This window comes from Rhineura floridana, chromosome 15 (genome assembly GCF_030035675.1).
Source record: "Rhineura floridana isolate rRhiFlo1 chromosome 15, rRhiFlo1.hap2, whole genome shotgun sequence".
NCBI classification, from domain to species: domain Eukaryota; kingdom Metazoa; phylum Chordata; class Lepidosauria; order Squamata; family Rhineuridae; genus Rhineura; species Rhineura floridana.
Window position 1 is genome coordinate 30,506,073 of NC_084494.1, and position 27,667 is coordinate 30,533,739.

General features: G+C 43.9%; 1 protein-coding gene and 1 long non-coding RNA gene across 2 annotated transcripts; one reads left to right on the plus strand and one right to left on the minus strand.

Moving 5' to 3' along the window:
• Positions 1–21,765, minus strand: LOC133370239 (guanylate-binding protein 1-like). The gene is made up of 11 exons (XM_061596252.1): positions 21,519–21,765; positions 20,099–20,313; positions 19,415–19,542; positions 16,395–16,504; positions 14,897–15,096; positions 13,448–13,690; positions 11,561–11,841; positions 8,672–8,884; positions 7,907–8,009; positions 6,253–6,446; positions 1–5,239 (listed from the first exon to the last, which is right to left on the minus strand). The coding sequence occupies exons 2-11, from the start codon at positions 20,292–20,294 to the stop codon at positions 5,162–5,164; spliced, it is 1,746 nt and encodes a 581-aa protein (XP_061452236.1). The 5' UTR covers positions 20,295–20,313; positions 21,519–21,765; the 3' UTR covers positions 1–5,161.
• Positions 20,742–27,396, plus strand: LOC133370240 (uncharacterized). Its single transcript, XR_009759101.1, has 4 exons — positions 20,742–20,877; positions 21,454–21,803; positions 22,453–22,545; positions 24,184–27,396. It is a non-coding gene; the product is annotated as an uncharacterized LOC133370240 (long non-coding RNA).
• The last annotated feature ends 271 nt before the right edge of the window (positions 27,397–27,667 follow it).

Sequence of the window (27,667 nt, forward strand, 5' to 3'; positions counted from 1 at the left end):
ATTACAAAAACATTAAAAACAAGGGTAAAAACAAGAATAAAAACAACTGAAAATATACAATTAACATATTTAAAAGAACAGATCCAATTCAGACCCACCCCACTAAAAAAATAAGTAGAATATTAAAATCCACATGCCTAGGAGAACAACGTTTTTGCCTGGTGCCTAAAAACAGATAGTGATGGTGTCAGGCATATCTCCCTGGGGAGAGCATTCCATAAACTGGGAGCCACCACTGAGGAGGCCTGTTCTCTTGTCGCTATCCTTCACACCTCCCTCAGAGGGGACACATGGAGAAGGGTCTCAAGGTTCTTGAGGTTTTGGGGCTGTGAGCCACATAAGGCTGTATAGATCAAAAACAGCACTGAATTGGGGCCAGGATCTAATTGGTAGGCAATGCAGTTGTGCCAGAATTTGGTGTTATGTGTTCAGATCGTCTTGCCCCAGTCAGCAATGTGTCTGCTGAATTCTGCACCACCTGCAGTTTCTGAAGTGTCTTCAAAGGAAGGCTCACATATAACGTATTGCAGTAAACTAATTTAGAGATTAGATTATAAACTCAAATACCATGATAGGAACATAGGAGTCAGACAAACGGTTCTTACATGGAGTCAGACAAACGGTCCATCTGTTAACAATAACTGGCAGCAGTTCTCCAGCCCAACCAGAAGATGCTGGGTATCACTGTTAGGGACTTCTGCATAGAATGCAGATGCTCCATCATTGAGCTCTTCCCCCTGGGAACTGTAGTTTGTTAAAGGTGCTGAGACACCCCTATTCCCCTCACAGAACTACAAGTCCCTGAGTTCCTTGGGAAGAGGGATTGATTGTTCAACCACTCTGAGAATTGTAGCAATGGGAGTCTCCTAATTCTTTGGGAGAAGCTATGACTGTTAGAACTGGTGTCATCGTGCTTTAAATGTGTGGTGTTATTAAGCCGTAAATATACACAGATAACATACCCATCTGAATTGAATGGGTATACAATAAAATTCATTGGCATAATAGAGGTTGGCGCTTGGATAATCTGTTGCTTCAAAATCAAACTAATGTGCGAGATTTAGCCACTAGAATACAAGAGTATTTTAAGGTAAATAATTCACCTGAACTAGCTAAAACAACAGTATGGGAGGCTTCAAAGGCATTAGTAAAGGGTCTTATGATCCAAAAAGCAGATGCATTAAAAAGAGAGAAGGAAAGGAATATTTATTATTATTTATTAAGTTTATATCCCACCCTTCCTCCCAGTAGGAGGCCAGGGCGGCAAACAAAAACACTCTAAAACATCTTAAAAATTGACTTTAAAATATATTAAAACAAAACATCTATAAAAATATATTTTTTAAAAAGCTTTAAAAACATCCTAAAAAGCAATTCCAACCTGACTTAGACTAGGATAATGTCTCTACTTCCAAAGCTTGTTGAAAGAGTAAGATCTTCAGTAGATGCCAAAAAAGTTAACATGTGGTGCCTATCTAATATTTAAGGGGGGGATTCCAAAGGATAGGTGCCACTACACTAAAGGTCCATTTCCTATATTGTACGGAACAGACCTCCTGATAAGATTGTATCTGCAGGAGGCCCCCACCTGAAGAGTGCAGTCATTGACTGGGTATATAAGGGGTATGACGATCTTTCAGGTATCCTGGTCCCAAGCTGTATAGGGCTTTGTACACAAAACCAGAACCTTGAACTGAGCCTGGTAGCTAATGGGCAGCCAGTGCAATTCAGTCAGCAGCAGGGTGACATGGTGACAACATCCAGCCCCAGTCAGCAGTTGCGCCACCAAATTTTGCACCAGCTGCAGCTTCTGGATCAACCTCAAGGCAGCCCCACATAGAGTGAAAGTGAATTTCATAAATTCTGCTTGAAATGCGAACTGAATTGAAATTCTCACCCATCCCTACTCATTGGTCCTTCTCTTGCTCATGATCTTTCTCTACCTGCCCCATCTCCTCTTTCTTCCTTTCCCATCTTCTGGCATCAACCCCTAGTTGTCTTTCAGGTGACATTAAATGGCTGGTAAGCTTCTATTTTCCACTCTGCAGCGCATGGGATCCGGTTCAAGTTCATTGCTTCTACTTAGTATTTGCCAGAGCTTTGGAAGAAGGATAGCACTGAGCACTCTCCTCCCTCACCCTTTCCATAAACAAGTTCAATATGTCCCCGATGGCTATTCCCTAAATCAGGTGCATATCTAAATTGGAACCCCATCCATTCTGGCCATTCCCTTCATTATTAAGAGGGGAAAATACAGCACACCAGGGAAAGGAAATGCATCAGAACATGAGGCAAGCTTATTAGGAGCCTGTCAGTGTTCCCAGGTCTGCACAGATTGCTAACTGTCCTCCTTGGAAACAGGAGACCCATTAGAACCAACAGGATAATCTCACTGCCAAAATTAGAACAGGTGGGTAAGTAAAACAAAACAAAGCAATCCAGTCTCTCCCTAATTTCCTGATCCTTAGTTCTTAATTTTGTAGTGTTTAATATTGTGAATTAGAAATCATGGTAACAGTGCACTGGCACTTTGCAAGGCACAATAAAATAAATGGAATGCGACACAGGCAATAATGCTTTTCCATTTGGTACCTCACTGCACTCAAGAAGTTATCAGTGAACTGGGCTGTTGTTCCAGTTTACCTGACGACATGGAACTGTGGCCACAGAGAATTAAAGAAGGATGGGCTTCCTTTCCCAAAGGAAAGGCTTCCCCCAGGCACCTGGTTGGCCATTGTGAGAACAGGATGCTGGACTAGATGGGCCACTGGCCTGATCCAGCAGGCTCTTCTTATGATGTCTCCTTTCCCTTTGTTACAAAGTGCTTCTGCAGTTTTGTTAACTGTGCAGGGAGCACTATAGTGAGAACTAGTGACAGATAGTTAGTATGACCAGTGGTACAGGAATGTATTTAAAGCAATCAACCAAATCATGCCGAGAGGAGATGTAAATATAATACAAATGAGAGGAAGCACCCATGTGTTCCCATCAAGAAATCATAGAATAGCAGAGTTGGAAGGAACCTATAAGGCCATCAAGTCCACCCCCCTGCTCAATGCAGGAACCCAATTAGATATATTTTAAACAGAAATCTATATCCTTAACCAGGTGATGATCTATGTATTGTACAAACCTTTCCTTAGTCAACAATAAAATGAGTTTAATGTAATGTGATGTGGTGTAAGATAGCAGCCCATTAGGCTGCAATCCTTTACACACTTACCTGAGAGTAACACCACTGAATTTAATAGGACTTCAGAATAGACATGTACAGGATTGCATATTTTACTTTATATTTATAGTATTTAAAGTATTTATAATACTTTACATTTACATATGTCTCTTCACCGTGACTTACAGATTTAAAACATGATAAAAAAATAAAACAGTGCCTCATTAAAGCCAGACAAGAGAAAGAAACAACATCACAAAACAGCCATAAAACATGGGATAACAGCAATTTTCAAAGGCCAACTGAAATAAAGGGGTTTTTCTCTATTTAGCCAGCAGGGAACTGCTGGTGGTGGTAAGAACATTTCTTGGAAGGGAATCCCATCAATGGCCTCTCTATAAGGTGGAAGCAGGAAGGAGCAAGGCAGCATCAGGAAATCTTAATGCCAGGGAGGGTCATATGGGAGGAAACATTCATTGAGAACATTGGACCCCAAAGCTGTTTAGGGCTTTAAAGGTAAGATTCAGAACTTTGAACCGAGTCCAGAAATGAACTTTCAGCCAGTGCAGATGATTCAGAATATATGTAGCCATTTATGCTAGTTAATCAGGCTGCCTATTCTAGTTTAAGGTTCCAATTATCTTATCTTATGGATAAATCCTGACTTCCAGAGCTCTTTATCTGTCCTTTAAAACTCTCCCCAGTGTCACATACCTCACGGGCCCTGCTTCACATCTGGAGTGGTTTGCCTGGCTGGAATGTGTCATGAACTCTAATAATGCCTCTTGCTTATCTGGATAGAGATGCATATGTGTGATCAGAAATTAGCCTACTCTAGGTCATCCCCCTAATTAATAAGGCTAGTCAGCTTCCCTTATACTAACTCTTCCCCAGTTAAAACTCACAGGTTTGTTTAGAGCTGCAATGGATAACCTGTAGTCCTCCAGACGTTGTTGGACTGCAACTCCCTTAATCCCCATTTATGGATCATGCTGGCTCAGGCTGATGGGAGTTGCAGTCCAACAACATTAGAGGGCTACAGGTTCATATCCCTGGTTTAGGGGTTGTTGGACAGACATCTTCCTTCTGGTCAGGGTCAACCCGATGAAGACTCAACACAGAAGTGGTTTACAGGTAGTCACTCTCTGAAGACACCACTGTGTCTTTGAGCTCAGCTTCTTATAGGTGACAGATTCAGCTATAGCTCCCTTGAGGGGCTGCTTCCGAAATCTTCCTGTTCCTGCAGCTTCTTCTTACTCAGCTTCTGCTTACGTGAATTCAGTCCTCAGTTGCTCTCCTGCATTCCCATCCTCTGGATAATGGAATGTTCACACCTTTACCCTTTACTGATTGACCATTTGCATCCTTTTTGGTGCCCCTGTTGTGTATCAATACAGAAGGCTCCTACAGTCTGTCCTGGGGTTAAATGTAACCCTCTTGTCTGATAGCCACACCCTTGACCCCAGCAATGCATCTCTGCTGTTTGATAGGCTGTCAGCTGAGGTCCACAATATACCATTTTATATGTACAATCCATTTCAACAGGTGGAATATTTGGCACTGGGCGTTATATCCAAAACTGCACTAAGACATGGTCCCGTCAGCGCAAAGATTTCTGCTTGCACAACAGAACTTCCCCTAGCACCTCCCCAAATTTGTTCTAGGGTGTTCCCCGAAACCTCTGCAGCAGATTTGGGGAGATCATGTGGGGAGAAGCCCTGTTGCAGAAATCCTTGTGCTGACAGGGCAGGGGCATGTCAGTTGGACACCACTCTAAAGCTAGAATGTCAGGGAGAAGAGCACATGGACCCCTCCCCCCCAGCAATATAAAATAGGCCAGGCCAGCAAAAGCTGTTCCATATCATTGCCTCTTAGGGTGAAAACAGATGTGAGATTTGTACAAGAGTGGAAACTCCCTCTCCATATGTCCAGGTATGAGCTGCAACTCTGCAGTAAAAGCATCACAAGCACTGCAGTAAAATTGTTCTTTTATTCCTTGAGACATAGGAGTTCTATTTCTTTTTCTATTTCCCTGGCCTTCAGCACAAATCTTTTTTTCAGTAGGTCCTGGAAAGGGAAGAATCACAGAGTTGTTGTTCAGCTGAGGAAATAAGATGAGTGAGGGCAGCAAATATGAACTCAAGGTAGAATCAGGTCTGGCTTGGACCACAATGCCCCACAGAGGGGCTCTCTGAAAACAGATTTTCTCCTTGGTAGAACTGATTATTTTGAGCATATAGAAATTTGTTGCAAAATTTGACATGGCATAGCAGTTAAGTTAAAAGTGTGAAGCACGAGCCAGGAAAGTTCTGGTTGAAGATTTAGCTCAATTTCTTCAGCTGGAGAATCTGATGGAGCAGCAAAGGGGCTCTCCAGAATGGTGTTTTATTGCAGATGCATTTTGCAGCATGCTCTTAACACAATAATAATAATGGACTTTTGCAGGGTCAAACAGCATTGAAAGTGGGATTGTGTGTGACTGCCCCAATAGCATCATGTGTATAAATCATCATGAATGTGCAATAAAAAAGATGTCTGGAGGGTCCCAAATATGAACACAGGACAGAATCAGTCCAAATTTGGACCTGACTGTCCACATCCAAGAATTCAAATTGTAATGCAATACAATATAAGAAATGAAAGAAGCAATAAAAATCTAATTAAAAATCAGTATCAGTGTTTAATGCAGACATGAAGCTTGCAGAACACTGGTGGTCCATGGACCACAGTTTGGGAGCCCCTGCTTTATATTAAATTGTTGTTTTGTTTTTTAAAGGATATACTGTAAGCCACCATGAGTCTTGTTTTGATAGCGGAAGGGTGGGATATAAATTTTCCAAATAAATGAATAAAAATTAAATCAATAGGACATCCTGTGTGAAGGGTGATGACATTTTAGGAAACCCACAACCAGTTGCAATGCATCCAGAAGGCTGTGAATGATACCTGCCTGTCTGTGGGACAGATCTGGCCTGGTTAAGGGGAGTCATCAACTGTCAACCACCATCTTATCAAGAGGGCCACAAGATTACGAGTTGTAGGGGGGGGTCAGAGTATGCACCTGGCTGAGCTCTCATTACCTTGACCATCTGTTGTATCATCCTTTCAGCTTCCTCTTCCATCATCTTCTTCTCTTCCTCCCATTTCTCATTCAGCAGCTGGATCTCATCCTCATGATGTCGCTTTTCATCCTCCACCATTTGCTTCAGCCTGGCCAGGTCCTGCTCCAATGACTTCTGTTGCAGTTGGGCTGCTTCAGCCTGAGCACGCAGGGCTGGGATTCAGAAGGGAATGAGAAAACATGAAATGTTAGCAGTCAAGGAGGATACAAGGTGCATAATCTGAAGGACCACCTGTTCCCATATGAATGTGGCTGCCTGTGTGTTATAATCTTCTGTTTGGGCCTCGCTGTGGGTGCCTCTACTTTCTGAGTCTCTCTCTCTCTCTCTCTCTCTCTCTGTGTGTGTGTGTGTGTGTGTGTGTGTTACCATGCACAAGGCCTGCTCTGTGGTGGATCTGGACTAGTGATAGGCTCTGTTTCTGTAATAATCAAATTTGACATTGGATTAATTATTATTTCTGATATTCTTTATCTTTGCGAAGAGAATTTTTAAATAGCAACTCTCCGTGCCTGGTTTTCGATTCATTCTTCCTCTTTTTTCCCCAATTTGTTTTTTTTTTAAATTCACTTTGAAATCATTGCTAGTGTCTGTGATACTTTTATCGATCTACTTTCTATGTGAGCTCTTCAGATGTGTATTCCCTTTCACTGATGTCAGTGAGGTGCTCATTGTAACTGACAGACAGAAAGCAGCAGGAAGGAATGAGATGTTGATTGTAAGCAGCAGGGAGGAAGACATTGAATTGGTTTCTGCCTCAATCTGCTCTGCAGTGCACTTGAAAGGGAATGTAAACAGGCAATAATTCAGAGTTCAGAATAAAAATAGATACCACTGGAGACTCGTGAATAAATAGCAAATATCGATAATTCTCTGCAAAGTGGAAGAGATCAGAAAAATGAAAAGATATCGAAGGAAAAGGGAATTAGTTTGTTAACAACCACTAGGGGGCCACATTTAAAAACAAAATGTAAAAAAAGGAGAGGATTCCATCCCTAGTCTGGACCAGAGTTTCCTATTGACCTCCTGGGGTCGACAGGATTGTGCCAGGAGTGAATAAAGATCTAGGGGTCAAAAAGGGTCTAGGGGTGGAAAGGAAGCTTATGAAGTATAATGCAAAAATTTGAATAGGAACTATGAGCCTCAGAAAGAAAGGATATGGGAATATACAGAGTGCATCACTCTTGCAAGTAAGGAACCACTGTATTTAAAAAGATGATTCAATGATATTACAATATTCTCAGACCGTGCCACTTCATTGCGGGGGGAAACTGCATACAGGTATAGAGTTTAACTTTTTAAACAATTGTTTTTTACAATGGTCAAAACAATAATTCCAACACCCTTCTTTCTCTCTGCTTCACTTACTTACATTCCTAAGAATTTGGATTGGGGTCGCTGACAACTTTATAAGCTCATCAAAGGAACTCAGGTGTTAGGGAAACCCTGATCTAGAATTTAGAACACCTTCCTTGGGCATATTCATCAGACTGCTTCAGCTGTTATCTTCCAGGCACCAATTACAACCTTTTTTATGTGCCCAAGTTTATGATGGTCTTTAATCTGTGACATCCATATGATATAATATATTAAGTCTATTTGTCCAGATCTGCACCTTCAATTTCCTTCTCTTTGTCAGTCAGGGCCTTGTCAGTCTGAAGAATAGATTTTGCCACCATCTCCTTGGATTTCAGAAATACTTCAAGAGCCTTGTCTGCCTGATAATAGATTGGGAGCAAAGATTATTAGTTCCATTTGAAGATGAGGAAACTGATTCACTTTTGCATTTAAAGGTGAATTTTCTCACTTCCTAAAATAATATGTTTACCAAAACGCAACCATCCTTCAAAATGCACACTTCTCAGAACTTTGCAGTACAGTTCTCCAGCCAAGTAATGTGTACAAAAATTCATATACTGGAGTAAAATGTGCATTAAAATGCATATATTTGTAAAAATACCACATAAAAATGCATTATGTTAGGAAAAATGCATTGTGAAATATGTCTAGTAGGCAAAATTGCATACAACGATGTGTATATTAAGAGAAATTTGCACTAAAATACTGATGAATGTTCATGAATATCCTTTTTTTAAAGAAATCCGCAAATTGATGCAGAAATGTGGAGAACTGGTTATTAGAAAAATGACAAACCAAACTAGATAGGTTCGCCCATCCCAGAGAACTCTTACTCCTCCCACAGAACCTGTAAAGAGAAGATGCCTCTTCAACCAGTTTAGCAGTGCTTGCCTAGTGTCTTTACTCAGAATTAAGTCCCACTGAATAAATGTGCATAGGATTGCAGTGCAAGTGTGCCCTTAATCAGCACCAGAATATCCACCTCTTTGGGTGTCACAGAAATGCTGGCTGACTGTCCTACCTGAATCCCTTTCTCAGGAAACAAATGGTACTTCTTCTTTATTTCATTCTTCATGGCCAGGAAACACTTATAGCCTCCAGGCACAGAGTAAATTCCACTGCAGATCCCATCTTCCAGCTCTTTGGAAATATTAGTCAGCACAGCATAGCAGTAGTCAAATGACATCTGCTCATTCCTCTTGCAGAACACCTCCTTTTTCCTTTTCAACTCATGCTACCAGACGAAAAACAGAGCACCAGGAAGACAATGCGTTAACAATGATGAAAAGTGATTCCTCCCAGGTCCCTGTAAGAAAGCAGCGATTTCTGTCCCAACCAGTCTTTGTCATGATTAAGGATGTTTCCGTTCTCCTGCAGTCTGATTTTCATCAAATACTATGTTATTTGTCTCACTGTCTGCTATTTAACATAATTTATGCAATTATTTACGTAAGTTACAAATGAAACAATTACATCTAGATCCATTTCAATCGGGTTTCAGGCCCGGTTTCGGCACTGAGACGGCCTTGGTCGCCCTGTTTGATGATCTATGTCGGGAGAGAGACAGAGGGAGTGTAACTCTGTTGATTCTCCTTGATCTCTCAGCGGCTTTTGATACCATCGACCATGGTATCCTTCTGGAGAGGCTTGCGGAGTTGGGAGTTGGAGGCACTGCGTGGCAGTGGTTCCGCTCCTACTTGGCGGGCCGTCTCCAGAAGATAGTGCTTGGGGAACATTGCTCGACACCGTGGGTACTCCAATGTGGGGTCCCGCAGGGGTCAGTTTTGTCTCCCATGCTTTTTAACATCTATATGAAGCCGTTGGGTGCGGTCATCAGGAGTTTTGGAGTGCGTTGTCACCAGTACGCTGATGACACGCAGCTCTACTTCTCCTTTTCATCTTCCTCAGGTGAGGCGGTCAATGTGCTGAACCGTTGCCTGGACGCGACAATGGACTGGATGAGAACTAACAAACTGAGACTCAATCCTGATAAGACTGAGATGCTGTTGGTGGATGGTTTTTCCAATCAGATGGTGGATACATATCCTGTCCTGGATGGGGTTACACTCCCCCTAAAGGAACAGGTTTGTAGTCTGGGAGTCGTTCTAGACTCTTCCCTGTCACTTGAGGCTCATGTAGCCTCGGTGGCACGGAATGCGTTCTACCAACTTCGATTGGTAGCCCAGCTACGTCCCTACCTGAGTAAGGAGGATCTTACATCAGTAGTACATGCTCTGGTAACCTCACGTTTGGATTACTGTAATGCGCTCTACGTAGGGCTACCTCTGAAGACGGTTCGGAAGCTACAGCTGGTGCAAAATGCGGCAGCCAGACTGCTAACAAGAACAAAGCAGTCTGACCATATAACACCTGTTTTGGCCCGCTTGCACTGGCTTCCAATACGCTTCCGGGCCAAATTCAAAGTGTTGGTATTAACCTATAAAGCCTTATACGGCGCGGGACCTCAATATCTGTCGGAACGCCTCTCCCGCTATGAACCGGCTCGTACACTACAGTCTGCTACGAAGGCCCTCCTCCGGGTCCCGACTCATAGGAAGGCCCGGAGGGCAGTGACAAGATCAAGGGCCTTCTCAGTGGTGGCCCCCGAACTATGGAATAGTCTCCCCGAGGAGGTTCGCCTGGCGCCGACACTATCATCCTTTCGGCGCCAGGTTAAAACCTTTCTCTACTCCGAGGCATTTTAATTTTTTGTTAATGATTGTAATGTTTGTAATTTGATTTTAGCCTTTGCTGTTTTTAGATTGTGAAATTTGATTTTAGACTGTGATGTTTTTGTATTATATTGTATTTTATTGTATCTATGTTCACCGCCCAGAGAGCTATTGCTAGTCGGGCGGTATATAAGTTTTAAAAATAAATAAATAAATAAATAATACATGATTATTTCCATACCTTTCATTTCAGGGCAAAGGAAATGCAAGTGAAATGGGGAACAAACATTGTCAATTACGTTTGTGGGCTGAAAAAACTGTGTGGATTGATTTCCGTTCCAGGTACATAGAAATAAGTGAACACTGGCAATTTTCACTTCTGCTTTCATCAGAATTGTCCGCCATCCCTACTCCCCAGTGTACTATACAATGGGAAGACACAATACTAAGGCCACATCAGATCTACAGTGCAACTTTCAATCAGTTTGAAACTGACTTAACTGACACAGCATCCCTCACCCCCCCCCAGAACCCATGGTAACTGGCTATGATGTCCATGATGGATTTAGTCAACTTAATTTATCCAGCTCCATCTTTTCTAAAGTTTTATTTATTAATTATATGCATTTATAGCTTGTTTTTCACAATTGGTCCCAGGACAGGTTAAATACAGCTTAAGTCAGCAAATTGTTGGGTGTTCATTGTACAATGGATTTTCCCCTTAGTTTTTGGTGCAGTTTCCAGGTCAAGTGCAAAGGAAGCCCCACATACAGTCACTGCAGTCATCCATTCTTGAAGTCAACAATACCTGAACTACTGGTGTTCAAGCTCTCCTGGTCCAGAAACAGTCAACTGTTGTACCAGGCACAGCTGGTAAAAGGTGCTTCTAGCCATTGAGGTTACCTGGGCCTCCAGTGACAAACTGGATCCAGAAGCACCCCCAGAATGCACACCTGGTCCTTCAGGGGGAGTGCAACCCTGTCCAGAGTAGGCAATTGACCAATTTCATGGATATGGGAACCACTTGCCCACAGTGGCTCAGTCTTGCCAGGATTCAGTATTATTGTTGTGGACATTTTATTGTTATTTTAATTGTATTCTGTGATTTTTAATGATACAATTTATTTTTATGTAAACTGCTTTGAGCTCATGTGACAAAAAGAGGTATATAAACACATTAAATCAATCAATAAATGGTCTGAAGTGCAGGGATTGACAAGGCATAAAAGAGAACATACCTCAAACTTCTCCTGAAATTGTTTAACATTGTCCCCAAAGGCGCGGGCCATGAAGACACCAGTGACCTCCCTCTTACACTCGGTGTGCCACCCCAGAAGCTCTTCAACAGTGCCTGTGGGCAGCATACAGCGCTGCCCCATCAACTCTTCATAACGGGAGATGGCCTCATGCACAGCAGCTGAGTTCTCAATCTCAGACAGGGCCAGCACTGCATTCTCCAAGCAGGGCACATCCCCACTGTTGATAGCATCGACATACGTCTTCATCAGGTTCGCAAGCACTGAAAAGGGAAGGATCGGTAAAGCCAAAGACTCAGAAATGGTAGGTGTGGAATGCACATCTTGATTAGTCTCTGAACACTGAGAAAGAATTTGCAGAGCCAAGCACCTTGCAGGGTTTCCCCATATCAGCAAGATAGGCAGGGCACATATTCTCTATCTCTCTAAATACATCACACAAGAAGAGGATCAGGTATCTTGCACATGACAAGGACAAGGCAACAGTTTAACCAAAGAAGCCCAGCCCATAGCACAGTACTGCATCTGTTTTGTGATCAAACAACAAAATGTGAAAAGCAGTAGTACTGGGCTCAGGATCCAGCAGTCTAAGGATCTCATCTTTTTTCATTTTCAGCTTCCATTCTAACTGTTAAATCCTGCAAATATTGGCTTGAAAGTATCTGGCCATTGAAACCCACTCAAAAGAGGCTATAGGGGAAACAAACTGGCTCTTTAGTAGCTGAGTGTCATGACCTCAATGCCCTCTTTGCAGCAGAAGCAGAGTAAGATATCAAATAAATTCATGCAATTTTTCTTTTTACACAAACCACACAATCCAGTTTCCCTGGAAACAGATTTTCCTTAGTACCAAATGTTTATGGTATTTTATCTTGTCCAGAGCGACCACAATATTTTCAGGCAGCTGGCAAAAGGACTTTCAGCGGCCAATCAAGTGGGCCAGGGCAGAATTGGCAAATTTATACGGCCAGGTGGGTCCCTATTGCTGATATCTTCTGATCCCTGCTGCAGTGACTGCAGGTAGCGCTGCTACACAACTGTCCTGCTCTGCAGTGGGACAAGGGTCAACTGGGGTATAGGATGGTGAAGTTCAGGCTGGACACAACGATGGTGAAGTTCAGGCTGGACAGAAGGCAATGTGGGACAAGGTTCAGGTAGGACACAAGGCGAAGCACGGTCCAGGCTAAATGCAGGGCTGGATACAATGGGGAAGGTTTTTGGGGAACACAGAGGTCTGGAGTTGCTCCAGCAAGGATCAAGGCAAAATGGAGCCCTTTTACAGCAGTAGCCTCAGGTGGCACTTAATTGCTAGCTCCACCCCTGCTGCAAGATGCTGTTCTACTTATAGAGACCCCATAACTTCCTACTGCAACAGGGTGAGGGAGGCTCAGATCTTCTACAACGAAGTCCTTAAAGTCACAGGATGGCAGTGCCACATTCCTGGGCCAGAGGAGGGGCACTGACCCCACAGGTTCACATGGTGGCAGCACCTCTGCATGCCCATCCCCTTCAGGTTCTGAGTCCTTGCCTTCACTGCCTGATGAAGAGGAATCTGACTCCTGGATCCTGACACCAGCAAAGATCAAGCTAATGATACCTCCTTACACCTGCGAGCTAGTCTGGTGACAGAGATAAAGGGCCTCTCCACCAGTTTCAGATTGGTACTAACCAAGTTGGGCAAAACTACGTTGGGCTTGATTCAAAATGCAATGGAGGTAACTGACCTGCACTGAAGTGGGCTAAAGTGCACTTTGACCACACAAAAGATTTCTCAGATGTTTTGTGGCACAGTCAATATGCTCTTCTTAATGACTCCAAAGTAAAAAGGTGCCCTACTGGAAGTCTACAATTTGCAGGACTTTTCCTTACTTGTTCCAGTTACAACTCGTCCTCCTGGGACCTTCTTGGGTTGAGAAGTTTCCCAGATATGTTGGCAGAAGTGGGCCATTGGTTCCAAGAAATCTTCCTCCAAATCATCTTCTTCCAGTTCCTCCAATCGATGCAACATCTGCCCACTAGCTGGACGGTCAAATGTGAAACACTTCCGTGAACGAAAGAAACTGTGGATACATGTCCTGGCCATGCTGCACCTTTGCATTTGCTTAGTATCACCTAAGGAAGAAGAAAAGGCAAGGATGTGGATATAGGGGGGTAGGGGCTGTCCCTTGTTAGTACTGTATTGTCATATCGCCACATTTCTGACAGCATGCCACCCATTTCCTCAGCAGAGCTAACTTATTTTACGTATGTGAAGTTTTAAAGTTCTCTATTACCACTCAATGTCTGGGCCTTTTGGTGTTGCTAATGTCTCAGGCAGTATATCACCGTGTCTCTCAGCACTGGCAAATGTGATGTAATAACAGGGCCTTTGACCATACATAAAGTACATTTCCCTCTCCACATTCCCTTGTGGAAGGGCTATAGCTCCATGTTAGAACATTTGCATTGCCTGCAGAAGGTCCCAGTTTCAATCTCTGGCATCTCTAGGTAGAGCTGGGAATATCCAGACTGCCAGTCAGCACAGACAATACTACGGTAGATGGGCCAAAGATCTGACTTGGCATAAGGCAGCTTCCTACATTCGCCAGCACCTCAGTCCCTATCCAAATCCCTCCCCCACAGCTGCCATTGATCTATTCATGGATTTCCTGTATCACAAGTGGTTTGGCCCTTAGTGGGTGTGGGACTGGGTGTATCCACACACAGCAACATTAGGTTTGCCTTTGCTTGCTCCTCCAGACATCCTATTTATTGAGCATTCATCCTGATTTGCTTGCACAAAGTTTACAGGGCAGATATATAACAATGAGCATTTGTCCTGCATCCATCCTGATTTGCTTGCGGGGCAATTATACATTTTTCCTGTTAGTCATTCATGCATCCCACACATTTCAATGCATTTCCTTGTCACTTTCCAAACTGCAAAAAGTCTGATTCTTTGTTACAGTGGATTTGTTGTGCTAGGGCAACACAGTACCTTAATTGTGCACATCTAAAGTTCTAATATGCACTTTAATACCTCTGCAAAATAGTGATAATCTGGAGTCATCCTTAGCTCTCATTTGGTTTCTCAAATCCATTTTTAAATGGGCAGCGTCAATACTCTGCCATCGGGGGCAGCAATGCCCAAAGCACTTTTTAAAACAAAACAAAACCTCCTTGCTGATTAGAAAACTCCATTGATCAGAAGGAGGATGGTGAAGCGAGGGAGGACGGGATGGCTCCAAGAAGGGTCTGATGCTGTCTTCCTGAACTATGGTAGAGGGACAATTATCCTCCCCATCACAGGTGTTGCACTTTGTTTTGCAGTTACCTCACCTTGCTGCAGTCTCAAGGCTTTCTCCAGGTACTCATCCGCACTGACAGGGCATCCGTCTATCTCCAGCTGTAGCGTGAAATCCCGCACCGCCCAGATGAAGTCTGGGAAGAAATTAATGAATTCGGCAGAATTTTCCTCTTCTTGGCAATGCCCAGAGGAAGATTTTGCTCTGATCTTTTTTGTCAGCTCCGTGACATAGCTGGGGCTTGTTAAGGAAAAGGACTTCAGTGCTGTTGTTGGGTCTTGCAACCTAAGCTTCTCCCAAATCATGCATTGGCTGGAACTGTTTGTGTGTGTGCCTGTGGGCTGGCTGACGTGTGCTTTCGTCACTACACTCACAACAGTGATTTGGGCAGAGCTTTGTGACTGGAGGCTTCTCTATTAAGCCCTGCTAGCATATCTCGTTTTACACATTAAGGTCCGTTCCCACTGCCCCTCCCTTCCAGGGTTCCTAATTTACCTCTCCTTCTCTGCCTGTCAGTAAAACATGCTCCTGGGAGTTCCCGACAGGCTATTGCAATGGTGAGGGACCTTCAGCCCTGTAGACGTTGCTGAACAACAATTCCCATCAGCCTCGGTAAGCATGACTAATAACCAGGGATGATGGGAGTTCAGCAACATCTGAACAGCCAAAGGTTCATTGCATCTGGGCTATTGCAACTGAAGGTCAAACTGTATCATTCTGCCATTAAGTGTATGTTCTACACACACACACACACACACATTCCCCATGTGGTGTGTGTGTGTGATACAGATCAGGATCCTAGAGTAGAGGGTTTTTAACCTTATGCTCCCCCTGCAATTTCCATCCTGATGAGGACCCCAATGTCTACAACATGCATTCAAAAAACAACAACAGATCCAACTCATTTCAAGGGGATCTTTTTGCCCATGCAAATTGATTGTGAGGGGTCCCCAAACAGAATCAGGACCACAGTGTGGGCAAAGGGTTAAAGCCCCCTACTCTTCCATACTTGAGTTCTGTTCTGGATTGAGTAATTTGTGTTTTGGGGATGGGGGACACTCAAAGACAGAACCATGCAGTTAAGGTTATGTGTAGTTTGAGCCTCAGGTAGCTATTCCTCACACTCCGAACCAGGGACCTTTGGCCCTTCAGATGTTGCTGGCCTACAACTCCCATCATCCACACAACTATTGCCCATACTAGGTGGGGCTGATTTGAGTTGGAGTCCAACAACATCTGGAGCGTCACAGGTTCCCTATCCCTCCTTGTGTCCCAATGAGCTCTGCAGCCAGCCCCTGGTCCTTGGAAGTTGCCAGTCCATCCTATCAGCCACATGACCTCCATGTTTCCTTCGTCCCCCCCTGCAGTTCCTCAGCTTCCTGTGTTCCAAGGCAGACCAGGAAACTTCATTCCACTTGCTACTCCTATCTCCCGTGGAGGGCTTCCCTAGGCAGATACCTACAGCTGCCTCCTGGTTCCTCCAGCCCAACTGGGCACGACCAACTGGAATTTCTGATGTCCCAAAAGGATACTGCAGCTTCTCCAAAGCGTCTTGGTCAATGGTGCCCATGCTGTTATACACCAGGGTGCTGCTGAGCAGAATGGCCAGGGCAAAGATCCACGAGTCATTCTGTGTGTTTCCCTGAAACAGAAACAGGCATTTTTACGACTTCACATCGCAAGCCTCCATCACCCCAAATCCCAGCGCCCTATTCTCAACTGCAGCTCTTTCCTCTGGGATGTGCACATGCAGAGCCAGCTGCTTTTTTTCTCCTTCATATTTATATTATTACATTAAACATTATAATGAATAATAAAAATGATGCAATAAACAATATGAAAAGTGCCCTGGTGGCCTTAAGCATATGTACCATAAGTTATGCATCTTGAGACAGGGTAGGTACAGAAAGCCTGAGAATAATATATAAGGGAACCGATCACAGTCTTATTTCTTTTGCAGGAATTGGGGAGTACAAAGTCTTGTTGGGATCTTGAGAAGCCTGCAGCAAGCTGTACAACATTCTGAAACCCAGCAACCCAAGCATGCTGTGGTTAGTTTTGTTATTACAATTTCCAAACAAAAACATATTGACTTGGTGCTTTAGCTTTTGTTGTTAACTAAAGAAATAAATTCTTGGCAAGTTGCCAAAATAAAGTGTCTGAATCATCTGCTTAATGTTTTTAAGTGGTGTGTTAATGTTTCTATTAACAATGTTGCCCATACTTCAGAGCCAGCTGCTTTGAGGATTGCCTGGTTGCTTTTTCTCTGCCCTTGCATCAGGTGAAGCGATGTCTGAAATGAATGCAAATCATGGCTTGCTTGCAGCTGCTCAGTGTCCATTTGGAAGGCTTGTGGTGCCTCGGGGCTATGCACATTTCACAGTTGTGGGCACATGCCCCAGAAGCACAAAAGCGTATTTATTTATTTTATATTTTTGTCTTGATATCCTGCCACTCGACCTCTCACATGGCCGCCAAAGTTTGGTATTGGGCACAGGAATTAAGCATCCTGAGAACCTCAACCTTCATTTAAAATTTCACAGCAAGCTTCTAGCCCCAAATGCAAGAGTGGAGTAGCTTTTTCCCCCCCTCTGAAGGGCTGTTGATCCACAGAAAAAAATTAGCTGGGGGCAGCAGTTGATGGTGCACAGAGCTAGACCCCAAAATGGACAGAGCCAGAGATAAAGTGGCCAAGTTTCCAACATCACATGACTGCATAGCTCTTTCTCTCTGTAGCACCACAATCCCTTCTTTCTCCATACATTTAAAGCACAATTATACCACTTTGAGAGTCATGGCTTCTGTATACCCTGTGCCAGCCAATGATTCTAAGCAAGCTGTTATAGCCTTAAGTTAATCAATATATATTCAATATGTTAGCAAGCCTGGAGGTTTGTATTCCCCTTTCAGGCCCCAGCATCTTTGGGTATGTCAGATCACCTCATAGCCACCTGCAGTCTAATCTAGGTGTTTTAATGAGGATATATGGCTTGCCCAGTATGATACTGGGAATGTACCTTGTTAATTAAAGAAATATCAAAGGAGCCCAATTAGGCATAGGTTCAAGTATATGTTTATCAGTAGGCAGTTCATAGTTGGCTTGCCTAGTATGATGTTGAAAGGCACCTTGTTAGACTTCAGAGAGTCCTGATAGGCATAGATTCAATGGATGGGTCGAAGGACGGTCAATGAGCAGATAGTGCAGCTGTTGCTTGTTAACACACAAGTCAAGTAACGGTCAATGATGAACTATGCTTATTAGCAAAGATGGAGATAAAGATGGTAGCTATGTAGTTTGCCAAGAGAAGATGTCAAGGTGCTCCAGGAAAGATATTATAGTTTTCTAGCAATTAGTTTGCTTTGAAGGTGTTCTGTGAAAAGGTCAGAACAGCCAATTATATGCAACATATGTTACTTCAAAGTGTGTAATCTCATTAATCATGTATGTAACCTCATGTGTATGCCAATGTTATGTGCCAAGATTTATGCTATATAAACATGACCTGTGCCCAGTATGGGTGTTCAGTCTGACACCAGCTACTGCAGAGCGGTGGGACTGATCCACTTTTATTGGGAATACTTGGCTGAATGCTGTAAGTTACTCAATAAATTTTAACTCTTTGTAGCAAACCTCTTGTCTGCATCTCATCTCTGGTAATCCAAAACAACCCTGAAGGTACACAGCTTCTCCTTAAGAATTCTAGGAACCTGGGACTTCTTAAGGGTGCTAAGAGTTTTTAGGGAAATCCTATTCCCCACAGAGAGCTGCAATTCCCAGAGTGGTTTAACAATCAAAGCCTCTTCCCAGGGAACTCTGAGACTGTTGTTGTTGTGGGAAACATTACTGATGCCCCCTCCATTGACCACCAAGACCTCTCCGGTTTCTACATTTAAATCAATATTAGTCACAGGTTTTCAGATTTTTCTCTAGACGTGAGAGCTAGAATCTTGCTCTTTTTCTTATTCCCAGATTCTGAGCTATAGAAATATTCCAAAACATGTGACATAGTGATGTCACATAACTCATATAAATATCAGCTGCCGCTGTTGCCACCAGCTCGACATATATTGCCACAATGCCACCACTGAGATGGACCCTCTGCCACTGGAAACAGGTTGACCATGACTTACGCTGCAATCCAATACATGTCTACTCAGAAGTAAGGTCCCAGGTAAATGTGTATTGGATCACAGCCTTATGGAGGAACTCATCCAACAGCAAAGAAAATGACGTAATCCTTTGCAGGAAGAGAAATTTAACATAAAATTGTTTGTGTGTATTAGAAATGTTGCAATGAAAATTTTCCGCTCCCTTTTTCTTCTTTTATCTCCCTCTTTCCCCTCTTTCTCTTTTACTGTTATTAGATTTATTTATTGTTTGATTGAACTGGGGTTGCTTTCCTCGGCTGTTGCACATCGTGTCCTGTCATTCTATGTATTGGAAAACTTTTCAATAAACACATAGTTTTTTTTTTAAAGCATATTTTGCCACAAGGTGCTTTTTGAAGATGCTGGTCTTCCTCCAGCCCTGCTGCCATCTTACTTAGCTCACCTTCTCCACATCACCCAACCCCTCTGTGTCCAGCAACACCAATGTGAGGTCAGCCCTGCGGGGATGAGGGAGACACCACATCCAGATGCCCTTGGTTAGCCCCTGCACTGTGGCACCCAAACAGAAACCTGTGGGGGAAACAGACAACAATTGAGTTCTTGAAAACATGAGGTGCCAAGGCTTAAGGCTAGAATCCTGTGCACAGTTCCTTGGACATAAGCCCCACTGAACTCAGTGAAGCCTACTTCTGAGTAAACATGCCTTGGAACAGGCTGTAAGACCTCACTGATTTGTAGAATACTTTGGTTTAAACCCACAGTACCTATCCCACAAGAAATAAAGTAAATACAACAGGAAAGAAGGCAAGTGTGTGTAACCCTGTGTACTCCTATGGAACCTCCGTATTAGTCATGCTTGTAGAAATTTCGATGGCAAGCTCCTCGGCGCACAGACCTGTTTTTCTGGCTACTCTGCAATGCACCATGCACACTGATTATTCAACATAAGTATTATATTAGTTATTACTTTTTCCTTCTCCCTGGGCTAGGCAGAAAACCCAGGGGTCCTCCCAACCTGTTCCAGCTGTATCAGACAGAAGTGCCTGGCTCCTAAGAGCCTCCATGCTAAGCCACTATACTCCACCCCTTCCCTTAACTGACAGAAGGTATCTATGAAGCTGTTCACCTTTTCTCTTGCCAGCCAGCCTGTTCATGAGGTAGGACTTGCCGGTGCGGTACAGCCCCACAATGGCCACCACCACCACCGGCTGGCGGACCCCTGCAAGCACCTCCGCAGCCTTCCAGTTCACCACAAGCTTCCCATTGGGTCTGTTCTCAATCAAGCAGATGGGAGCTGCCATGTGGACCTGCTCCAAAGCCATCGTGTCAAAGAAGGCAGGTCTGCAAAAGGAAAACAGATCATTAGTAAGGCTGGAATTACAGTGCCCCAATGGAAACGTGTGTGTGTGTGTGTGTGTGTGTGTGTGTGTGTGTGTGTGAGAGAGAGAGAGAGAGAGAGAGAGAGAGAGAGAGAGTGAGAGAGAGTGAGTGAGTGTGAGTGAGTGTGAGTGAGTGAGTGGGTGAGTGAGTGGGTGAGTGAGTGAGTGAGTGAGTGAGAGAGAGAGAGAGAGAGAGAGAGAGAGAGAGAGAGATTGAGAGAGAGACTGAAACTTGACTGGGAAGGCAGGAATTTAGGACCAGAACACAGAGCTTCATCTCACTGGGGACTTGTATATCCTTTTGCATCTGAAAGTTGCACATGTCAGGGCCAGGCTGGGAATCATGGGTACTTGCCCCAAAGCTACTCCTGTCCTTGAGACTGTGTTCGCCAGCTCAGGGTCCTCGGCATCTGTTGTAGAAGTTGGAAGCACAGCAGGCAGAAGATACTGCTTTGTTCAGGCCTGGTTCATACCTACCCTGGCAGCCCAGCACTGATGCCTGCCCTGGTGCCACAACCAGCACCTTGTAAGTATGGCAAGGGGAGGCAATGGTGCAGGAGGGGGCTCACCAGAGGGACCCTTGCTGAGGGCCTCCTCAAACCTTAAACCTGAGCAATTTATTTATAGACATGCATTTATTTATAGACATGCATGTGCTGTAAAGCTGTGTACACACTCTCGTTTACTCTGTATTCAGTACACTCCCACTGCTGGTTTGGGAAGCAGTGTACACACGTTAGCTACAATCCACATCTATCCTGTCATTTCTTATGAAATGCTGCATTTGGATGAGATTTCCACCAAACCAATCCAAACTGACACCTCAGACAGACAGAAAACAGGAGCACAGATCAGTCTCTTCTCTCTCTCTCCCTGCAAAGAGGACCAAATGGGATTTGGTCTTGTCACACTTCTAATTTGTCTTACCCGGTAAGATTACTTCGCCCTTACAAAGAGAAGGAGAGAGGACTTAACCCTTCCCTCGCCAGCTGCTTCCCCCGTTTAATTGTTGTAAACCGCCCGAAGAGCTTCTGCTATGGGGCGGTACACAAATGCAATAAATAAATAAAACCCTCCCTCCTCCGCTTTTCTCCCCTCCAAGAGTGCAGCACCGTGTTTACCTCGCAAAAGCAGACGGGAGATAAGAGCCGATATCACGAAACCTACCTTCTTCAGTGAAGGTGGGGGAAACTCGGCTTAGTTCTCCCCGGTGAGTTGGCAAAGGTCTCCGCTCTTCCCGGCGTCATTCTGCATCGTGAAAATCTCGCAGCAGCAGGCGAACAAGGGCGAGGCAAACCTTCCAGGGGACTATGAGGAAGGCGACGCAGCCGTTCAGCCCAAATCCACGGCTTCGGACTAGAGCTGAGCTTTATTCCAAAGGACTTCGGCTCCCGCGGAGGGCGGCACCGGCTGGGCAAGTAGACAAACAGGAACCGAGGGCGCTGCTCAAAGGTCAGGGCAGAAAAGAGGAGAGATTCCCTCCAGATGAGTGGGCGGACTATTGTTTATTTATTGCGGCCGATGGCCAATACAAAATCATCATACAGTTAAAACCATTTTTTAAAACAAATTAAAACCAGTGTCGATACTCTTTATATGGACTTTTGATTTAGCAGTGTTCTACGAATTATGATTGCCGTGGCGCAGAATTTAGCAACGATGTATGTAATCTGAGGGTGGCGATCTTGCAGTAAATGTCTTGTATAGTATAATGAGTCGCGGCCAGGTATCGATTGAATGATAGGAGTGATGCTGCAAGTGCGGATATCTTGGTAGAAAGTACAGTATAAAAGGACATGGGATATTGTCTCAGTTTCTCCAGTTCCACATGGGCACAGCCTATCCGAGCGCGAGACCCCACGAAACCTACCCTCAAGTAAAGCTGACGGCATCACGTTGAATCTCGCCATGGTATAAGCTCTTCTATATCTGGCAATAAGGAAGTTACTAAGGTATTGAGCAGGGGCAAAGCCCCTGGAAAAGTTGATGGTATAGAGCTTGTTAGATGACACAGATAGTTGGGTTTGCAGTTCTATGTCCATTATGCGTTGGGACATAGCTGACCATGCTTTAACATATCCTAAATTGTAAATGTTGGCAGGCGAAAAGCCGAGAGATGACACTTTCTTAATCACCGACTTGTGCCAGGACGATTGAAAGGTGTCAGAGAGTACTAAGGGAGCCAAGCCTACAGGTAAGAATTGGAGTTTTAGCCACCACTTTATTTTAAGTTTCAAAATTCGAGCTTCGATGGAAGGGAGACCAGCTTCCATTCTTACTATCGCATTTGAGACACATGATGGGATCCCAAAAACAGCCCTCAGGAATTTTGTCTGTATAGGTTTGAAAGGGACTGATTTTGGAAAAGTTAATATCTGTGTGCCATACATCAATTGGGAAATAACCTTTGCCACAAACACTTGGATGGTAGAAGAGATGCGTTGACTACCCTTAGTATAAAAGAAAGAGAGAAGTGCTTTGGACGTCCTCCACGCGATCAAGATAGTATTCTTGATATGGAAATGCCATGAACCTGAAGCGTGGAAAGTCACCCCCAGGTATCGGAAGGATGAAACCTGTTCGATTTTCAATCCGTTCAATTGCCAGTTGTGTCTCACCTTACTTTTAGTAAACACCAGTACTTTTGTTTTAGTATGGTTAATAATTAGGTGGTCCTTGGCACAGTGATCCGCCAACACACGCAACAGGCGTCGTAATCCATTGCAAGTTAGTGATAGCAGAATTGCATCATCAGCGTAAAGTAATGTAGATATCATTCTATTAGCTAGAGTCGGTGGTTGTGATGCAGTGTGCGCCAAAGAATCGACCATGGAGTTTACATAAAAGTTAAATAAAGAGGGAGATAAAACACATCCCTGTTTGACTCCCTCATAGGTGGGAATTGGTTTAGTCAAATGTCCTATGTTATCGCATCTGACCCGTAGTCTGGTATTTTCATGGAGTGAATGTATCAACATTAAAAGTCGTCTATCTATGTTGGTTGTCTCAAACTTTTCCCATAGTTTATTCCTGGGTATAAGATCAAAAGCTTGTTTAAAATCTATAAAAGCCACATAGAGGGCACTTCCCTTTTTAGTCAAATATTTCTCCACCAGGTGTTGTATAACAAATAGGTGGTCAATTGTGGAGCGTTCTCCTCTGAACCCCGCTTGTTCATCTGCCAATATGTTCTCCTGGGCCAACCAAGTCTGTAATTTATCCAGAAGATATAAGGCATATAGTTTGCTGATTGTATTCAGCAGGCTGATTGGCCTGTAGTTAGCTGGGTCAGATCGGGATCCTCTTTTATAGATTGGGATTACAGTAGCTAGCCCCCAATCTTCTGGAATTTTGGCCGTATGATCAATTGCCGTGAAAAGAGCGGCTAAAACTGGGGCCCACCATTCAGTGTGTCACTTAAATGTTTCTGGCGGGATATTGTCCGGACCAGGGGCCTTGCCTTCTTTTAATCTTGCTATTAAAGAGGTTACTTCTTTAGGAGAGACAGAGGGCCAAACCGGTAAATCATTCAAATAATTCCTGGAGAATGGCTCACATTCCTGCACTCTGTTATGGAAATAGGACTCCCAAGTTTGTACAGGAATGTGGTATACCGGACTCCGAGATTGGTTGGGCCAACCTCTATTAACAAGTCGCCAAAAGGTGGACATATCTTTGGTTTTTGAAGCCAGTATTAATGTTTTCCACTGGTTTATTTGGGCTAAGTTCTTTTTGCTTTTAATCAGCGATTTGTATTTTTTTTTATGGCCATATATTCCTGAGGGATTACAGTGAGCTCTAATTTTCTGTATCTTTTGTATTCTTCCATTAGGGTGGACTCAATCACGCTCGTGGGATCTCCTTTGGTTTTTTTCTTTCTTTCTAGAAGCCCCGAGATCTACCAAGGGGTGCCTGGTGCAAAAATACACTTTACTAACACACGGTATGTTAAAAGTACATCCACCCCCATCCCGAATCCTGGGGTGCTGGACTCCGACCTGGGAGACCAGGGTTCGACTCCCCACACAGCCATGAAGCTCGCTGGGTGACCTTGGGCCAGTCACTGCCTCTCAGCCTCAGAGGAAGGCAATGGGAAACCCCCTCTGAATACTGCTTACTATTCACAGGGTCGCCCATAAATCGGAATCAACTTGAAGGCAGTCCATTTTATTTTCAAGGGTGGAAATTATAGCTCTGGGAGAAGTAAACTACAGCTCCCAGGATTCTTTGGGAAGGGGTGGGGAAATGTGCTTTAAATGGGGACGGTGTACAAGCCGGAACGGAACGGAACAGGCCAGAACGGGCCCTTTATAAAAGAAATTGATGCCAAAAACACTGGGATGTGTTAGAGACACTGGAGAACAACATTTAGGAACTAAAACCATTCCGATAGCATTTTTTATCAACCCCTTAACAACCAAAATGCCCTCCGGAATGGAATGAAACATCCCGGAACATCCCAGTGTTTTTGGCATCAATTTCTTTTATAAAGGGCCCGTTCCGGCCTGTTCCGTTCCGTTCTGGCTTTTACACCATCCCCTTTAAATGTACGGTGTATGTAGACTCAGCAAAGTCTGGGCCCTGCATTGATGGCTTTCTTCGAAGTGTTTATGCCATGCCTACCAACCAAAATTCTCTAGAGGGGGCTTACAAATGCATTTAAAACGCAATAAAATAGACAGCGCTAATATAATAGTTACTAGAGAAAGTGCCAAAGTGTATATAAATTGCCCCCTCTCTCGTTCTGCGACAGGGGTAGCCCACGTGGTGCTCTTCAGGTGATGTTTTGGATTCAAAGTCTGTAAGAACATTAGAACAGCTTGCTGGATCGGGCTGGTGGCCCATGTAATCCAGCATCCTGTTCTCACAGTGGCCAACCAGATGCCCTTTATGGGAAGCCCCCAAGCAGGACCCGTTCCCTGTACTGGCAGGGTAACACCCAAAACATGCCAGACAGTGTTTTCTCTTTAATGGGTTTTGGGTGCTTTTTGTTTTGTCCTGAAAATGAAGAGGATTTGAAACAGAAATAAAAAAAATGAAGAGGAAGGTCATTCGGTGATCTCTGTCTACACATTTAGAAAAGTGTCTCTGAAGCAGCTCATCTCTCAAAAGGATGGCTCACCCAGGCCATGAGTGGGCTTTAGCATAAAGGGGAGAATTTCACCACACCATAAAATTCTCTAGAACAAGGAACCTGTGACCCTCCAAATGTTGTTAGTCAAGGATGGTGGGATTTGTAGTCCAGGATTTGTAGTCCAGCAATATCTGGAAGACCACAGGATCCCCAACCTCTTCTCTGGCGCATTGTGCCATCTATCCAGAGCTCTTGGGCTTATTCATCCAAGTACTTTTAAGGGTAAGGGCAGGTAACCCTCGTAATCCTTTTAGACTCATAACCAGGGCAAGAGCCATAGCTCAGTGGTGGAGCACGCATGCTTTGCTTGCAAAAGATCCCAGGTTCTCATATGCTGCTATGTTCCACCTTATGAGTGAGGCCACACCCATTCCCATTTCATAGATGGCAAACTGAGACTGAGAGCCCACAAGTAGGACCTGAGTGGGTACAACAGCACTCTCCCTTCCTGCAGCTACTGGCAACTGGTTTTCAGAAGCCATGCTACCCCTATGGTGGCAGAGCACAGCCATCCTGGCCAGTAGCCATTGATAACCATATCCTCCATTTCCCCTCACCCTTGTATGTCAGCTGAGACCGATAGGGTCCAACATCTGGAGGTCGCCACGTTGGCTACCCCGATCCCCAAATGTTCCATGTTCCCATGTCCCTATGCTGCTCTCACCCCTCATTTAGGTGCATGGGATGCATGCGTGTGGACATACGTTCTTACAGTTATGGAAAGTGATTCTTAATAATAAGTCTCCAGACACAAAGTTACATAGGTATTTATTAGTTGTTTAGTAGAAAATTCAGAAGTGCAGAGTCCCTTCATGATAGTTGCAGCCACATACACCCTTTTTTACTCCTGGATTAAGAATGAGATCTTTGTTAATGCATTCTCTCACAACAACAAACATCTGTAGGAGCCAATCAGCATGTAAGTGGAGAGCGTTAGCAACTGAGAAGAGTCTTCTCAGTGGCTGACTCACCTCCTTTCACTCTGATTGGCTCCAATCAGCAGGAAAGGCAAGGAAGACTAACACACTTCCTTTTCATGCTGACTGTAGGATGCTTGGAGACATAGGGACCCTGCTCCCAAAAAAGCAGAGGGACTAAGATCCCCTGGGTGACTACCCTCCTGGTGCTTATGGACATGACCATAATATATTTTGTGACGTGCAAGTTCGATATTATTGTATACCCTGTATTAATCTGTTATTTTCAGCAAGCAAATAAAGGCCTATAGCAAGATATTGTAGCCTTATGTTAAGCATAATATGTATTTGCTAGTGAACCTGAAGGCTTGTATTCCCCTTTCAGGCCCCTGCATTCCATAATCATCTGAAAACCTAAGCTAGGAAACGGCATGATGACCTGCCCAGTATAATGATGGGAATGTACCTTGTTAGTTAGAGAGGCATCAAAGGAGCCCAATTAGGCATATATTCAAGAATATGTTATCAGCAAGGTGTTTTATAGATGATTTAAGCCTAGGTTATATTCCAAAGGGTAGGTTAATGAGCAGTTGCTCATTAAGGCAGCCAGGTGGACGAGTCAAAGGACGGTCAATGATGAGAGTTGCTTGTTAGCAGAGATAGAGATGAAGATATGGCCAACATATAGGTTGCCAAAGGAGTGCCAGGGTGTTTCCATATAGTTTTCTAGTAATTAGTTGGCTTTTGAAGATGTCTTGTGAGAAGGTCAAATAACCAATCATCGGTGTTATGCTGTAATGTTCAATGCATGAAAAATATCATTTGTGTATGTAACCTTGCCAACATTGTATGTAATCATGCCAATGCCACATGCTAGCTTCAATACTATAAAAATGTTTCTTGTGCCCAGTATGGGTGTTCAGTCTGACCCAGCTACTGCAGAGCTGTGGACTGTTCCACTTTTATTGGGCTACTTGGCTGTATGCTTGTAAGTTGCTCAATAAATTTTAACTCTTTGTAAGCAAATCTCTTGTCCGCATCTCATCTCTGGTAACCCAAAACAACCTGAAGTGTTACAATTATTTATTAAGTGTGTTTAGGATTACACTGATGGCATTCTCATATATGTACTTTCACACAGACTTTGGTTTTCCATAACACAATGTTTGTCCAAGCCTCCACACTTGGGGGGGCACTACTTGCACACCCCTTCCATAAGCACATCAAAGTTGGATACACACCTGAACCAAGACCCAGACAAAAGG